At 43.9% G+C, this 18,344-nt stretch overlaps 1 protein-coding gene across 1 annotated transcript in view; it reads left to right on the top strand.

Annotated features, from left to right (window-relative positions):
- The window catches only part of arhgap39 (Rho GTPase activating protein 39), a 73,846-nt gene extending 56,648 nt beyond the window's left edge, over positions 1-17,198 (top strand). The window contains exons 4-11 of the mRNA XM_068707825.1: positions 249-413; positions 1,906-2,091; positions 3,044-3,257; positions 6,239-6,312; positions 7,929-8,128; positions 8,456-8,547; positions 8,782-8,951; positions 10,286-17,198. Coding sequence (XP_068563926.1) covers positions 249-413; positions 1,906-2,091; positions 3,044-3,257; positions 6,239-6,312; positions 7,929-8,128; positions 8,456-8,547; positions 8,782-8,951; positions 10,286-10,480 — 1,296 coding nt within the window. The 3' untranslated portion in view covers positions 10,481-17,198. The remainder of the gene's footprint in view (positions 1-248; positions 414-1,905; positions 2,092-3,043; positions 3,258-6,238; positions 6,313-7,928; positions 8,129-8,455; positions 8,548-8,781; positions 8,952-10,285) is intronic.
- The last annotated feature ends 1,146 nt before the right edge of the window (positions 17,199-18,344 follow it).

The raw sequence follows: 18,344 nt of genomic DNA, 5'->3' as shown, positions 1-18,344 counted from the left end.
GCGTCATTCTTTTGTTGATCCACAGCCGTTACTTTCGATTGTTATTTCAATCAAGACGCCGAGGCATAAAAGGACTCTTTGTAGCACTGCGATGACCTTGTGCATATTGACGTATTAACGCGTCAGTATTAATCCCAGGCAGCTCCCTCTGAGCGCTACAGAAGCTCTCAGCTGCTCCAAAAGTTCTGCAGCAGAGATGACTGACGTTTTCTGTTCCCTTCTCTCTCCTCCGTTTCTTCGCCCGTCAGTCGGAGGACCTCGGAGCCTGCGCCCAGTTTGAGGCCAGCCGAAATGCCAGGAACATGATGCCGAGCGCCAGCTGTGGCATTTTCCCAGAATTCACCCTGAGAAAGCCTTCCTCGGAGACAGACATCGAGAACTGGGCTTCCAAGCACTTCAACAAACACACGCAGGTAGTCGAGAGGATGTGTGTTTCTGACGTTTGGTTGGCTTTTGTTGGTGTTTTATGTCTTTTAACTATTTCCAAAATTGTCTCCAACAATGTTGCGCAATATCTTGAAATTGTTTATTGTCATAAGTGTAAGTGTACTGCTTAACATTTCAGCTCCTGAATCACATACTGTACAGATTAAAGCATTACTGTTGATGTCTCACTGGGTTACACTGCTTGGTTTCAGTTATCAGCTGATCACTAATCAGGTTTAGCTGCTCAAGACATAATACATGAGTTTAGCCTGAAGGAAACCGCAGCTTGACGGAAACCTCTTAACACAAGGTCCATCATGTTTCTGGCCTCAGAGACATGGAAGTGTGTTGAGATTTTTGGATGAAAAATATACGATCTGATCTTTTGATTGAGGTTTGTATTAACATTTTGCCCATCCAGACCGAAATTCATCCAGAACCTCGTTTTTAATCACAACCAATTTCTCCCACGTAAAGCAGTTTAGGGGGGACAGGGGATCTACGTATACACCACATGTACATACCACATAGAAGTAGTGCACATCATCTGAAAGCTTCCATGGTCTGTGATTTTAATGTTTGGCTCCATAAAATCCAGATGAGATTGAAGACACTTCCGTTTGCACTTGGCACCATAGAGCGCATTCGTCTCAGTGTCGGTCCTCCTCCGGTCCAGAAGGAGGCGGTAATGCACCTGAAATGAATGCTAACTGACAAAAAGTAGTTCCAAAAAATACACAGTTAAGCTAACGTTAGCTAACAACGATCCATAGTACAGAGGAGACAGACCATCGTTGACCCTTCTCACAGCAGACATTTTTGACTTGCCAAAGCAGGAGAAGCACAGGTGTAAATGATGTCATTAACGATTGCTCTGTTCCATTAAGTGTCTTAGCGAGCCGTGTCAGTGAGCTGGCTAACCTGAATGGAATGCAGCCGTCATGAATGTTAGTAATTCCTCCCTGGGCTTTTTCCTGCTTCGGCCAGTCAAAACGTCTGCTGTATAAAAGGGTCTATAAAGGAAATCAGACAGTGAGTGGACTGCTTAGTTACTGACGTGGTGACACTGTGTGTGTGTGTGTGTGTGTGTGTGTGTGTGTGTGTGTGTGTGTGTGTGGGTGGGTGGGTGGGGGGGAGTAAAGGTTATGTATGCGTCTCGGAGAGACAGATGCATAATTTATACCTTTTTAACATCTGGCTAGAATGTGTCTAAAACCACCTCACAAGCGGATTTCAATCCATCCAATCTGCCCGAGATGCATGAAGCCACTTCCTGCCACGTTTCAAAGCATGCCACATAATACAGCCTTCTATGTCTCAGGGTTAAAGGGACAGTCCACCCGATGGATTGGATTTATTAGAATGAGAACAATCCAAGCAGATCAAATGGCATCTTTCCCGTGTGTCTGCCGCTCCTCTCACCCTCTCTGCTGCTCTCTGCCTCTTGTTTCTCTCCATCCCCCCGGCTTGTTTTCTCAGGGTCTGTTCAGACGAAAGGTGTCCATCGCCAACATGCTGGCCTGGAGCAGTGAGCCCATCAAGAAGCCCATGATTGTGACCTCCGACCGCTCCGTGAAGAGGGAAGCGGTGGACATCTTTAAGCTCATTCAGACCTTCATGGGAGATCGCCGCGCCAAGGTCGACTCCCTCGCCGTGGCGCTGGAGGTCTGTGGAAAAGCCTGAACCGCTCCGGTCTCCTCACACTCATTATCTCACACTTCATGCCTCACCTTGGTGTGCCTCTGTAGTGGTTTGACTTTGCAATGATGTCCTTGGTCTGAACCTGACACTTCATCTTCAGGCATAGCTGCAGTAGGGCTCTAGTCTAGATGTTAGCTTCATTCTTCATTGGAAACTAACTACTGTGGGATTCATACACAAGGGTTCTGCAGTGTCTGCAGATGACAAACTGAACTATACTGTCACTATACTGTCCTCTCTGCAGTACTGCAGATGTGTGCAGGAGGCTTCGCAAGCTGTGTGTCCTTGTTCACTGTGTGACTTTGAGGGGAAGCTTTCACTTCAGCCTCATTGTTAAACTATGTGTAGCATCGATACCAAATGTTTACGTGCACGCAAAAGATAAACATGGTGTTCCAAAACCAATACCAGTATCAGAACAACAATTCTGTGTTGAACTCAGCAGGAAGAGCGCTAGTTAACGTTAGCTGTTAGCTGTTAGCAGCTGGTGGACAGCACAGTCCTGCTAGGCATGCGAGGCTAATCACATTATCATTTGATTGACGTCTTAACAAATAGTTGCCTGTTGACACATTCAGCAGAACCAGAGCAACATTCTCAGTCCACCTGATGAATGTAAGTCCGATATTCTCTCTCTTTTTGCTCTGTTTTTGGTCTCCACCGACTCCTGAGAAAGATATCTGTCTCTTTAGCTGCTCAATGCTCCATTATGTTCACCGGCGAGTTATCCATCCATCCCTTTGGGTTCGGGGTCACATTGCGTATCGGGCGAGTCATTACGCAGCCTGTGTAGTCAGCTAGACTCATTGAAACAGTTGGTTGGGTCAGAAGCAACATCAAGGCTTCGATTACTAATAAGAAGTGCAATTCAGTTCAACCACAGCCTCCACAATGTTCTGTGCCCGTCTCCCGTCAGGTGGTGGTGCGCGGGTGGAGCAACCAGGGCCTGCGCGACGAGCTCTACATCCAGCTGTGTCGCCAGACCACAGAGAACTTCCGCTACGACAGCCTGGAGCGAGGCTGGGAGCTGATGGCCATCTGCCTGGCCTTCTTCCCCCCCACGCCCCGCTTCCACACCTACCTGGAGGGCTACATCTGCCGACACATGGACCCTCTCAACGACACCAAGGGTGAGGGGGCGGCACACACTCGGAGAGACGTTGTCGTTGCGTTTAAGGGCGGCGGTGAACTCGGTGCAACCGTCTGAATGTTCCATTGTTCTTTGTGTAAACTACTGGCCCAGATCGCCAGTAGGTATATTTTTGATATTCATGGTCTTCAGAGGATGGCCTCGAACCAAAATCCCCCTTTGACCAGCTATGTGGTCCATGATATTGCGTCACAAAAACATGTGACAAAAGTTTGAAAGAAAACCTAATTGCTGCCTGGATCGTACCGCACAAACGAAGGACTGTGACACCTGTTAGTTTAAACTCCTTAAACTTTGGTTGAGGTTAGGAAATAATGGTGGTTTTATATTACATAATGGTTATTTATTATATAATATAAACACATTGTGTCAAGTGCTTTAAGTCACTGTCACTATTTTAATATTCAAACGTGCAATAACTGAGATTTGTGGGCCACAAACTCCTTTTTGCTCCAATTTTGGTCTCTTCTGGAAACATCTAACTCTTTAGCTGCTAAATGCAGCTCGTCTCTAACTGTGTCTGTTTGCTGCTGAGCAGCTTTTTCATTGAAACCCGCTGCAGCTGAAAACGACACTAAAAGAGCAATGAGAGTGAGCCAAAACAATAACTTCTGTATTGTCAGGGACATAACTATTCCAGAGAAGCAGTCGTTGCCAGTGAAAGTCTTAGATTCCCTCCAAAGGTGCTCATTAGATATGATTAAAAGGAAATCACACAAGTAAGAACAAATTACAATCTTAATTCATAAAACAGTGCAGAAAATCAAATGCAGGGATAGAATATACATATAAAATAAAATAATATATATTTGTGGTAGACAGGTGTACAGTCCTTGAAACATGAATTGACTGACAGTAATGTAGTAAATAGACCACCATCTTTCCAAACCTTTTAACAAAGTCTTTGAGATCCATGAACAGAACCATGAATGTGATAATCAGCAGATATTTTAAGAAAACAAATGAGACACATTGTCAAACATTTCACAGATATATTCATTAAAAAACCTTCCCTACTTGTTATATTAGCAAAAAAACCCCATAATTAATTTACTTTGTTTCTTTCATACATATTTGCTCTTGGAAATGAGGAGTACATGAACATACTACAGTATTTAGGAGAAGGTCGGGTTAGTGGTTTGTTCATATATATATATATATATATATATATATATATATATTTGGAACATATTGTGGGGTGGAATAAACACTGCGGCCTCTAACAGGTAGTAGGGGTGTTTGAGAACCTTTTAAGACAACAATCTCACCTCAGGCTTCTGGAGCTTTTGATCATATCACACGAGCTTGATCATTCTGAGCATAAGGACTTCTCGTCCATGTTGGCCAAAGTTCAAAGTTCATTCTTCACCTTGGCACGATCATTTGACACAACGAGGTCAATTTAGGAGCTGTGCTGGACGTCAGTTCTTCTCGTTTTGTACAAATGTTGTAAATAACTGAATCAGGCCGTGACTCTGTAGGTGACTAAAGAGATCAGAGAGGATTTCAGTAGGTGTCTTGGACAGTGTGTCTCAGTAAAGATGGCGCAGGTGGACCTTTTTTTTAGTTTTTGGTCTCGACACTCACAGCTGGAGATTATTCTTTCTTTCAATGACAATTCTCAGTCTCCCCCCCATCTCAATGGGTCTCTTCCAGCCAAAGATAACAGAACAGCTGAACACTGCTTCTTTTCTGGCATTACAATCGCCACAAGCTCGTCCGTGCAGTTGGACAGATTCTGCATTTTTAAAAAATGTTTTTCTTTTTAATATAAAGGGCGGGGTGGGGTATTGATTTTAGCTGCACTGAGGACAGTCTGTGGGGAACTACAGGATGAATTATCAGATAAGAGGGAAACTGATACAGATATACAATCCAACAAATCCCATGTAGAATATCATTTCCCGTTGAAGGCTCTGTAGTGACATCAAGGCCAACATGCAACATGTCAGCGACTAAATAACATCCCACAACCGTTGTCCTCGAGCAGGAGATGCAGTGAGAGACTTCATTTCAGTCTTAAAGGGTTTTGGATGGGCTTCTTAATTCTGGTGCTCTGCTGCCCCCTACAGGGACACAGAGTGAACAACAATTACTGTCATCTATAACATGCTTTTTAGCTTGTCTTTGTCCTGTGAGTAGCTTTCTTCAAATAAATAATAATGGTCATGAGCTTAAATGAACTCAGGAGCGGTTGTGAGGTTTAGTCACTGGGAACAGTGAACACTGTCCAACCGATACTGAGAGCTACATCATGGAGAATGAAGACAGATATGGCAAATAGCATTTCAGTTTAAAAAAAAAGCCTAAAAAGAAATGATTTATGTTTGAGATATTGAAGTGTTGACCACATCGGCTTCATAATTTACATGATTGCTTTTAAGCTTTAAAATGAGAGCAAAACATCAAATTGTTAGTTTTGATATAACCATCTTAACAATCTTGAAAAAAAGAGAGTAAGTTGACTTTAAAAACCTTTTTTTCAGTCCTGTTCCCAAGTGTCATGATAACATATTTATTCTTATTCCCACAATATAGCACAATAAACTCTAAAAATTATTAATCAGCTTTGATATATTTAATTTACTCATGTAAGGCAATAACATGTGTTTTTTATATGGATACAGTCTGAGGTAATATTTTAATAATAATAATTCATGTATAATGAATGTCTGCATGAACAACAATCATACGTGTTTGTTACTCTGAGCTGTAACTCTGAGAACAGACGTGTTTATGGACTGCTTGGCTGAGCATTAGAATTAAAAGTGGTTTTCTGGTTCATGACTCATGGCTCTTCTCTGCCGGCTGCGTCACCTTTGACCCTGTGCTTCTTATAAATTCCAACTTCCTACACTGAAGGAAGCTGTTTCTGTTGAACCAGTATATGCATGCAAACAATGACAAAACAGGAAATCTTCTCATGGCGTAAATATGTCTTATTTTCTCTGTTTTCTTCAGGAGTGGCCATTAGCAGCTATGCTAAATACTGCTACAGGAAACTGACAAAAGCTGCTCTGACTGGTGCCAAGAAGGTAAGTGTCTTCATGTTGTTGTTTCTGCTGCCATCAAACAACATTACTCATTTTCCTTAAACTATAAGAGCTGATGTTAGTGTACAGTTTCTTGTTGTCAATAAATCCCATTCTCACAAATATACTGTTTCATATTTTTAAAAAGATTCCTAAAACAGCTGGTCACTGTAGTTTTCAGCAAACGTTACTCAAACAGGAGAAAAACAGTTGATTTGTTTGGGACTATTTTCATCAGCGGATGAATCCACATTTGGTGCTCCAGTGAGCATTTGCATGTGGGATTGAGTCAAAATAAACTACAGTGTGTGTGGAAGTCTTCAGACAACAATGGAGCTCTGTGGCTCAGAGGAAGACGATCCCTCAGGCTTTGACAGACACACAATGCTTGTTACTAGAATCACTTCTTTGCTGGTTCGGGTTTAGTTTGACTTTGTCCTTAATCCTCTAGTTGTTGGAGGTGGGACACTGTGTCCCAACATTCAAATACACATTTAGTACTGACAGGAGGAGGTGATCTACTGTATGTACATGGAAGCATGAGTAGTTAGACTGGTCCCAGTATCCGGCATGCAGCGAGAGAGTCCCACCTGTAGATACCGTGTATTTTGTGTGTGTGTGTGTGTGTGTGTTGCTTGATTGATTGATTTTATTTGATGATTTAAAAAAAAAACATGTATAACACTGCAATGCAGTTATTGCAAACATTAACAATCACAGAGGATGGAAACACGATGAATCTAGAAGGCTTATTTTGATGGTGGTCATTTTTCCACCATCACCAATAAACCCTGTTGGAACAGTTTCATGTAGGAACTATGGCAGAAACTACAAGGTCTGTGGATGATCTTGAGTAACAGGATCACTATTTCTGGACGGAGACATTGCCGTTGAGTTTTTTGATATTGCATGTCACATCTCTATGGCCGATATCTCCAACTCTAGGCGACTCACCAAAACTATCTAGATTTGAATAGCAATACTACAGGTAAGAGGAAAGAATACGTTGATTTTGGGCGTGAACTGTCCCTTTAAGCTTTTTAAAATGTGCAGGGTGGAGATGTATGCATTGGCGAACTTAGAATATATAACCCTTATCAATTGATTTGGAGCCTTAGTGGGTTTTAAAGTGTTGTGATGCTCCAGTACACCAGGAGATGGCAGCGTAATCGCTCTGACTCTGAACCAGAGCTCCAGGTGTGAAGAATGAATCTTTCCGGGAAGCTTTTCTGGCTACAAACGTACTTCTTGGATTCATTGTGTTGAGGGCTTTTAAAAGCTATATTTTCCCTTGATTGATAACTCAAATCTAAAGTGCAGCCAAGGTGCTTTCACACTGTCCTCAGCAGGCAGCAGCTCGGCTCACAGCCTGCGTAGCATACATGCTAACATGTACATGTTGGTGCCAGAATGTCAGCAGGTCGCTACCTGCTCACCTCTAGCAGCACACTGTGTTCTCTGGATGGACCAATGCTTTCCACTGACATCTCAATATGTGACTTTAATCTCCTCCTGCTGCTTTCTGACCCACATCCTTCAAGTACCCACGCTGCCCTTCACCTGCCCCGCTGTATTAACATGAACTCTCTCTCTCTCTCTCTCTCTCTCTCTCTCTTCAGGGCCTACAGAAGCCCTGTGTGGAGGAGATCAAGCACGCCAGGAACGCCATCTTCAGTCCCTCCATGTTTGGCTCCTCCCTGGATGAGGTGATGGCGCTGCAGAAGGAGCGCTACCCTGACAACCAGCTGCCCTGGGTGCAGACCCGCCTCTCCGAAGAGGTTCTGGGTCTCAACGGAGACCAGATGGAAGGCATCTTCAGGTGGGTGGAGGGAGCCGACAGGACTGTGAGTCGAACAGAAAGGAGAGGACTCTGTGGGTCTTTAATTGGAAATCAGATTTCTCCTGTGGTTTCCCACAGACAGCATCTAAGCTTATGATGCCGCTGAAGCCTTAATTAATGACGAGTCGATTCCGACTGTTGAATCCACTTTCCTGTGTAACATAAACCGCTCAGCTCCAGTTCTCTCCTTCACTGTCAGCAGGATTTTTGAGTTTTTGTCAGAGGTATAAAGACAAATAGAGAGGAGACCAGGCAGAGAGACGGTAAAAGGTGAAGTGTAACAAGCTTGTGACCTTTGACCTCCAGGGTACCGGGGGACATAGATGAAGTCAATGCCCTCAAGCTGCAAGTGGATCAATGGAAAATCCCCACAGGGCTGGAAGACCCGCACATCCCAGGTAAACACAGGCACACACACACACACACACACACACACACACACACACACACACACACACACACACACTGCTGAGCACACTGAGATCACTGCTGGTCTACAGTGGACCTGGTTCCACACTGCTGCCACTCACAGGATAGCTGCTGTCATGGACATGAGGTGAATAAGTTGAATGCTCTCACGCGGCCCTGTGTGTCCCTCGTGTGTGTCCCGTGTGTCCCCCGTGTGTCCCCAGCGTCTCTGCTGAAGCTCTGGTACAGGGAGCTGGAGGAGCCGCTAATCCCCCATGAGTTCTACGAGGAGTGCATCAGTCACTATGACAACCCGGAGGCCGCTGTCAACGTGGTGCTGGGCCTGCCGCACATCAACAAGCTGGTGCTCTGCTACCTCATCCGCTTCTTACAGGTAACACACACACACACACACACACACACACACACACACACACACAGTGTTATTCCACAACCTCTACTGAATGTAATCCTAAAGCAAAGACACAGCCCGACACTAATATCATTACTTACTTAGATATTGTGTTAGTAACATCGTAACAATATCAATATTAAGTCATGATCTTTTACACTTGCTTACTTTTCTTAAATTACTAAAGGGAGAACACTGGAACAGGACTCCTGTCAATCAAACAAATACGCCCCCAAACGTACCTATTTCTATTTTAAGTGAAACAGTTTAAGGACACCACACCCCCACCCAAAAAGAAAAAAAGGGGAATGAGAAGTGAAACAAACAACAACTGATAGAGACCTCATTACTTCTCACCTGAGACTGGCTTAGAAAGCATGTTTCCTCAGTGGTGTCGGTTGAGCCTAATTGTGAAAACCAGTATTTTCTCACTTCCCTTTTGTGGTATCACTTTTGGTTATATTTGCCTCCACTGCAATACAAAAGAAGTGAATGGAATTAAGTTTGTCAACAGCATTAAGTACTTTCTAGCAAAGTAGACATAGTTAAACTGTTATAACTGTGTATTATCCAGAGGCACATGAACACCGGATCTATAAACAAATAGATCCAGAAATAGATTTTTTCAAAAATGTTTCAATTCTGTGAGCAGCACATGCTAAGTTCTATTTAGCTCCATTGTATTGATGCAGAAAAGTGAAACCCAAGCTGTCTGCACAGATAGTAGCCATGGTTTGTATCTATGCATACAGAAGATAATGAGAAGTAGGTTGGTTTGTTGTTGGTTTTTTTGTAATTTGGGTGAAACACTTACGTATTGTGTGATTGAATAAATACAACTCACAACTGGCTAACCTTACTTAAACTTAAACTTAAACTTACTTAAGCTTAAAAACAAGCGGCGTCGTATGCAGACAATCGACTCAAAGTCGTTGCGTAAGACATTTCACACGACCCTCCCCAAAAAAACTCACCAAGCTGTCTGCCTGCGGAGCAGTGGCGATGCACTCAGTAGTGTGTGTACTGGTATTTCCGTTAGCTGCTAGCTGTTAGCGAAACAAACCCTCAACAACAATAAAAGTGAGCAAACTATTTATTGGCATATTGTATGCAAAACCATGTTTGTTTGTTGGTTTCAATGCTGGTATGTTAGCCAAACTAATGCTAATCAGCAGTGAACAAATGCTCACGTATAGCTACGGTTCAGATCAAAATGGCTGAAGTAAACATTTTAAACAATAAAAAGTCTATGGAATGTCTTGACTCTGACTTGAGGCCACCTCTCCGCTCCTCTGCTTTGCATTGCGTGTGTTCAGGTGTTTGCCCAGTCTGCCAATGTGGTCATCACCAAGATGGACGTGAACAACCTGGCCATGGTCATGGCCCCCAACTGTCTGCGCTGCCAGTCCGACGACCCCAGGGTGATCTTCGAGAACACCCGCAAGGAGATGTCCTTCATCCGCGTGCTCATCCAGCGGCTGGACACCAGCTTCATGGACGGAATCCTATAGCCCCCCCACCACACACACACACACACACACACACACACACACACACACACACACACACACATCCATACTTTAGCCTCCCATACGCTCCCTTTAACCCCCTCCATGACAGGCCCACACACACTCACCCAGCATAGAAATACGTACACACACACACACATTGTTGCCGCTGGGTGAGCACCTTGCCTCTCCGACATGTTTACTTTTCTGGAACTAACAAAACTGCCTTGTTTGGAGTTTCACCACAGTACATTTTGAGTTGAACCAGCTGTTTTCTTTTTCTATTTCTGTAGATGTAGTCCTTTAATTGACATTTACATACACCAGTATTGGAGTTCCAAGGTTTTCATATGCTTACAGTACTGTGTGTGCCTTCACATACATTAATACCGTGTACACGTACAGAATGAAGGAATTAGCAGGGATCTCATCATTTCACCGGATACGTGTTCTTTGTCACTGGCACACTCAGAGTTCAGGACCTGAAGGTTCATTTTAAATCCAGCTTCTTTGTTTCCTATGAACTGCTTGTGATCTTGGTTTTCCCCTGCTTTAACACACACACACACACACACACACACTGGCACACAGAAATTGACACACGCATATCAGCTCATGCGCACACGCACATGGAAAGTCTTGCCCCAGGGATTCCCCCTTCTGCGGTGTAACGCACCATCTACTGCGAAGCAAGAATCATCAGCGAGACGAATGATGCGTTCATTTAAACATATATTACACCCACGTTCTGCCACAGTCTCTCACACGTACACTGGCCAAGCAATGCATTCAGAGGGTTCGGCACCAGATTTCCACAAGATGTAAAGCCTAGCTGCACCATGCGGTCTGCAGGTCTCAGACACCGGGCGTAAAGGTGAAGCTGCGTCCACGTTTTACACTGCCGCTACTTAGTAGATGGGATCCTGCCTCAAGATGGCGAACTGTGCGCCGCCTCAATGGGCCAGAGTGTAGCCTGCCAGCAGCCAGACTTTAAACAGGTGTAGCTGTAAAAGAAGACAACGATAAGGTGATATAGCTCTGTTGGCCACTTAGCCACCAGAATGGCGACACCATAGCGCCCCTAGTTGTGTTTAGACTTTAAGGCGCTTTAACACTTCCTCCATGTTGTGTTTGCAGACACCTAAGCATAGACTGGGTTCGAATTTTCCTTCGAGAAAGTATGAAGTGAACATAACGTCTTAAAAATAACCCTTGAATTTAGTTTCCCCCTAAATCTAATTTAGAAAAGTCTATCATAGTGTAATATAAAAGTCTAATATATATATATAGTAGGGCCCTGATCAGACAGAGCATGTTCTGCAGTTTGCTGCTGCTTCTTTATTTTATCAACGAAAAAGTAAACACAAACTATTAAATGTACGCTACAAAATAGTTAACAGTACACAACTTACCTGTACTGCAGTCGTTTTTTAAGCCTAACCCTCAGGTCACAGTAGCTATGGTTAGTAAAGCCATAAAGCTCCGGCTATCCAGCAAAAGTCACTACAATGAGGAAACAAACGCTAATTTCTCTAAGTTGGGCACTTTTCCACTCTGTGTTTTGAATTATTTTCAACTCAAGGTGTTCAGAGCGCTCCTGTAGAAACCTGAGGCGCTCAGCAACTCAAAAGCGGCGCACAGAGAAGTTACACCCAGAGACTTAAAGCGGGGTGGTTTCAAACAGTGGCCATTGGCTTGTGCTGCCCGTGGAGTTTCAGTCAGCACCATCACACCTGTAACAAACACCGTCGCTACAGTAAAGCTAGGAAGCTCATCAGCTCATAACGAGAAAGCGTCAGTTTAAGAATTAATTTATAATTGGTTAATCCAAGCCATTCATCTTCTGACGCTTTTCTTTATGTTCCTTATTATTATTAAGTGTTTCCTAAAAATAGTGACAAAAATATAATAATGAAGAATTCTACACACATTGCCCTCCCTTGTTTGTTTCCATTATACTTTCATACCTAATATGACAGAGAAACAGGTCTTACATTGCATTCTATTTGGTATTAAAAAGGTTCATAGATCTGTAAACTTGCATTCTCTCTAGTAACCATCAGGGGGCGACTCCTCTGGTTGTATAGAAGTCTATGAGAAAATGACTCTACTTCTCTCTTGATTTATTCCCTCAGTAAACATTGTAAACATGAGTTTATGGTCTCAATCTCTAGTTTCAAGTCTTCTTCAATACAGCATGATGTTCATTTAGTAAATTATGCTCCATTTAGAGTCAAACACACCATAAAGCTGGGTATGCTGTAGGGCGGGCTTACTGTGATTGACAGGTCGGTGTAGCTACCAGAGTCGTATACTATATACTGTATATATATTCTAGATATGGTAACTTAAAAAACATGGCGACAGCCGTAATCCAAGACGAGGCTTCATAAGGGCAGTCCACAAACCAATAGGTGACTTTGTCTACTTACATCGTGGTAGTGCTATTACAGTACACTTAGTGTTAAATACTGTGCAGAATATCAACTGCTATTGTTATCTAGCATCTGTTATCGTTATCTACAATCTTGTAATCTTCAGCATTGGGTAATCTTGAGGAAATCTGGTCATGTCTGTCCACTCCGTCCACAGCACTCGGTGCTGTCCAGTTGACCACAGCCCTCCTGAATCCATGAACAACAGCGGTAGAGGGGTGACAGCAGCACTGCCAATAAGGCCCCGTGTGTAACGCTTCGACACAGCACAGCACGCTCGTACTTCCTGGGAGGGATTCGAGAAGTGCCAGCGAAATACCCCCCAGGGCCCATCCTCCCACCCCACCTGACCCCACAGAGCAAGTCCACCACCACCACTGAGCCCCAACAGGCCTTTCTGCTCACTAATGATTTATGAATGTTTCTACCCGCTGTCTGTCTGTCTGTCTGTCTGTCTGTCTGTCTGTCTGTCATTGTTTACAAAGCGTACCTGTCTCTTTGCATCCATATGGTCTTTGTCTACGAGCAAGTACTGTTGTTTATTGTATTCATTTGAGATTTTTGCGGTATTTAACAGAATTTCTATGTTTTTTAACCCATTCTTTTTATATGATTTAATTTATTTATATTTATTTGAGGAGATTTCCTTAATGCCTTCTCGAGATATTGTATCGTAGGCTCCAGTGTGCGTATGTGTTTTTTTTGTCAAAGCACGAGTGTGTGTGTACGTGTATGATTGCGTGGATGTGCGATCGACTGTAGTTTTCAATATGGTAGGGCACATGCGTCTTGATGTGTGACTGTGTGAATCCTGCTGTACCAGTTTGATTCATTTGGGTTTTTTTTGTGTGACACAACTGAAAGGACGATTGCAAATGCTCCATGGAGACACACACACACACACACACACACACATAGGGACCATCATGAAACAACACTGACTTCCACCTTAAAGGTCCAGATGACACTCTCTCACAGTTAATCTTTGGCCAAATGAGCCTCTTTTTTTTCTTTTGTGAAGAGACTGTGATGAGTGTCACCGTGTGTGTGTGTGTGTGTGTGTGTGTGTGTGTGTGTGTGTGTGTGTGTGTGTGTGTGTGTGTGTGTGTGTGTGTGTGTGTGTGTGTGTGTGTGTGTTATGTGCAGCTCACTCACTCTGACATACACCTGACTCCACATAGATAACATGTACATTGACACTGTACAGACTATGTAAAAATAAGTATATAGAGAAGCAAGAGAAGAAAAAGCACCATATGTAACAGTGGAAATTGCCGTGGAAGTTATTGTGACAGGGTGTTTTTTTTTGTTTTTTTTTTCATTTTTCGTTCCCTCCCCCAAGTCTTGTCAGTGTAAATTTTTCTCACATTGAAAGAAGTTTAAAAAGTGGCAATTTACACCCATCTCCAAACGGTCTGTGGACTACACAGGTTTCCACTCATAATCCATGCAAGTGCCACAAAGTGTTTTTAAGCCCCGATATCTGTAACTGTACGTCCGATTCATACTCCAAAAAGAAGTGATTTGTCTGGAGGAATCCGCAGGAAATTTTGAAGGTCCGGGCAAACCAGAAATTTGCAGAGGAAGATGCCTTGATGTGTCATTTCCAGAACACTGGAATAAACTTTCCCGGGGCGGCTGAGCAGTGTGATAATAATTACCACCTGCCCCGGTCTGCCACTCCACAAGCACTGTCCCCAACCTCCATGGGACACTAAAGGTGCGTGTCAAGGGGGCGAATTTCATCCACCCCGGACGGGTTGCTGCTCGAGGAGCTTTTTTGACTACCTCAGCAACCTGTGCCAGGGATATGGATATGTCTTCCCCCAAGTGTTCAAACTCTGCCTCCTCCGTGGAGGACATGTGGTCGGGTTCAGGAGTTTCTCACGGTGCTCTTTCAACTGCTCGCCAACACCCCCAGTACGGCTCTGCAGTTCTCTCCTGAACACAGCCTGAGCTATGCTCTGCTTTCCCTTTCTGGGTCTTCCAAAAGTTCATCAGAACTTCCTTGAGGCCAACCAAAAGTCCTTCTCCACAGTTTCCTTGAATTCCTCTCATACTGGGGTTTTTGCTTTGACAACCGCTGCAGCCCTTCCCCGAAAGGCCTCCCTCTTCATCTTGACAGCCGTCATCGACGCTTCCAGCATGGCGGCTTTGAACATGTCCCGTTTGGATTCCATGTCCCCATCCTCCCCTGGGATTCACGAAAAGTTCTTTCGGAGGTGGGAGTTGAGGACCTCGTGGACAGGGTCCACAGCCGCTCGTTCCCAGTGCACCCTCACTACATGTTTGGGTTTACCAGGTCTTTCTGGCAGCCTCCTCCGCCATGTGATACAACTCAACACCAGATGGTGATCAGTGACCACTCTGCTCCTCTCTTCACCAGAGTGTCCATGACACAGCTGCAGATCAGATGATGAAACCACAAAGTGGCTTGCCATCTTTGACCGAGAACGATCTGGTACCTAGTACACTTATTGAACCGCCCAAAGCTCGAACATGGTGTTTGTTATGGACAATCAATGACTAGCACAGAATTCCAACAGCAGAGCACCACTTGGGTTCAGATCAGGCAGGCCAATCCTCCCAATCCTCCCCGTCCAGGTTTCTCCATCGTTGCTCACATGAGCAGTGAAGTCCCCCAGCAAAACTATAGAGGTCCCAGTTGGCGCCCTTTCCAGGACACCACCCACTTTAAGAAGGCTGGGTACTTCAAGCTGTTTGTTCGGTGCATAATCACAACCAACAGTGACTCCCAGCGACTCGCAGTTCCCCCTGGGGAGAACTCTGACACACATGTGTTCAGCCATGGGCTCGTGATTCTTCCCACACCCGCCCGGCACCTCTCACCCCGAGCAACTCCGACCCTCTCCAGGAGTTTGGTTCCGGACCCAGTGCTATGTGTGGAGGTGAGTCCAACTATATCTAGTTGGTACTGCTCCACCAAGCTCTTGTTCCTTCCCAGCCAGAGAGCTGACATTCCACCATCATAGAGCCAGTTTTGTGATGCCAGGGGTCAGCACACTTAGGTCCACATTTTTACCCTGCCTCCCGGCTCACAATGCACCCAACCCCACTGCCCATCCCTGTGAGCGGTGGGCCCGCATGGGGGCGGCTCCAAATAGATTTTTTCGGGCTGTGCCCGGCCGAACCCCACGTGTCAATGCCGGCCATCAGAAGCTTGCCGGCGAGCTCCGCTCCCAGGTCTGGCTCCAGAAGGGGGACCCGGTTTCTCTTTTCCGGACGAGGTGCTACAACTCTTTGTGGCTGATTCATATAGGGTCATATAGGTGAATTGCTTTTGGTCTGGCCCCTTCCTGCGGAAGTTAACCACCATTTTCTTATAATCCAACTAGCTGTCCTGTCCTCATAGTGGGGTTGCCAGGTTTAAACACTGCCCTAACTGTACACACAATGCAGGTGACCCTTAGATGACTTGGTGACTAGCTTACCAACTAACAAGATACCATGTGTGAACTACACAAGTAAGTGAACTGGGTTGCCAGTTAGCTTCCCGTCCTCTAACAGAGACATTGAACAGGCCATCCTGTGCCATCTGCAGCTGTCAACTTGCTAGTTTGCTACGGCAGTTTTACGTTTTAAGAAGTATTCTCATTATGGTCTGTTTTTAACATGAAGGATCTGTTCAGACAGCCAATCGTTTCTTAGAGAAAATTCCTATAAGAAAAAAAATCAACAGAACAAACCTGTCCCTCGTTCGACAACTTCTTTATGAGGTATGAATATGGACACATTTTGATATTCTTTTTTTTGTAACATCACAGTGAATGATAAGCCCTTGGAGATGTTGCGACAGTGTGTCTGAGTGTGCAAGTGCTGTGTGTTTGTGAGAGTGTCTTTGTTTTATGTGAGAGATGGTTGTAGATAGACCCAGCAAATCAACAGATTAGCATGCAGACATAGGGTCTTCACTCTCTTCAACTTGAATTTACTAAAATATGAGAATATACAAGGAGAACTGAATTTACAGAAAATAAGTGTTACAGTATTTAGCTTTAAAAATCCACTAAGAAAAAAAGATTAAGCTCTTTTAATCCATTTTTCTGATTGTTTTTTCTACTTGGTTCCTACTAATGATGATTTGGTAGTCGGTGTCGATGCTGTTCGTCTGATGTAAAGAAAATGACAATGAAGAAGAGGTGTGAGAGAGCTGCTGTGAAACTGCTCTTCACCTCGACGTCAACCCTCCAGGTTTTTTCATTTGTATCTTAATGTCCACTGTCACTCACACTCTGTCCGAGGGAAGACTCTGGAAGTGTAACGGACGTTGGTTTAATAAATGATTCAAATGTCAAACTAACGCAACGTTCTTTTATTTTACGACTGAGCCATTGTGCAGTCTGATACTAGTGAAGAAACTCAGTGTTACATTTGATAAAAAAAAAACAACCATACTGTACATATAACCAATCAATGTGTCACATAACTAATCACAAAGCAAAATAAGTTAACCGAAGTTTGGTCTCTGCTCCTCTGTGAACAACATGAAGCAATGGTTGACCATCCTGCTGGTCTTCATGCTTTTTCTCTCTCTCTGGGAATACAAAAAAAAATCTGAATTATTTTAGAAAGAAACTGAATAATAAGTAATCAGAATAAAGACATGTATCATTGTCTGTGCCATGTTGTACATTAAACACCATTAAAAAAGACCGATATAAATAATATTCATGCAGGCATCTTGGTAGACAAATAACAGACCCCTGCAATGGAACAACAGCTGCACGGAATATGAATATATGGTGGATGTGGTTCGGTTATGAGTTGGAGACCACTGCCACAGATCATGAGCCAGTCATAAAAAAGAAAGTACACTATGACCAAAATGTACTTACTCATTTACTTTGACTTGAAGCTGTACGGTGAAGGAGCAGCTGAGAACCATCTGCTGGAATGATTTATGATATACTTTATTTAGCAATGTCCAATAAGAATGTCAAAAAAATCATATCATGTAAATTGTAATTATAGATCAAGTGCCAAATGGATGGATCTCGGAGGATATAGAGCAGGAGAAGAAGTTCAAGCAACTTTGCCACCAGTGGATCCAGCTGACCCAAGTCAAGTCGTTGTTTAATAAGACGGGTCCGGCCAGGAGGACTCCTACCCCTCTAGTGAAGTCGCTGACATCCACAGTGACTGAAGTGTCTGTGTGAGGATGCTGTATCTGGACGGTCTCCATCACACCTGTGTTTGGTCACACAGCTTCTTGGATTGCTGGGTGACCTCTCCAGATGTAGATGAAGATGCTTCAATGCAAACCACAACAAAAAAAACACACTGATCATTCCACTACGGCATGGTACAACAATTTGACAATCAATTCACAATTCACTTGACAGCTTCACTGCACCGATCACTCTTGGATTAATGCTTCTGAGTTACGACTAATAGGCGGTTATTAAGCTTGT

The sequence above is a fragment of the Cebidichthys violaceus genome, unplaced genomic scaffold (genome assembly GCF_023349555.1).
Source record: "Cebidichthys violaceus isolate CVI_PGR_0920_01 unplaced genomic scaffold, fCebVio1.0.p SCAF_13, whole genome shotgun sequence".
NCBI lineage: Eukaryota > Metazoa > Chordata > Actinopteri > Perciformes > Stichaeidae > Cebidichthys > Cebidichthys violaceus.
This window is presented reverse-complemented; position numbering and strand designations above follow the sequence as displayed.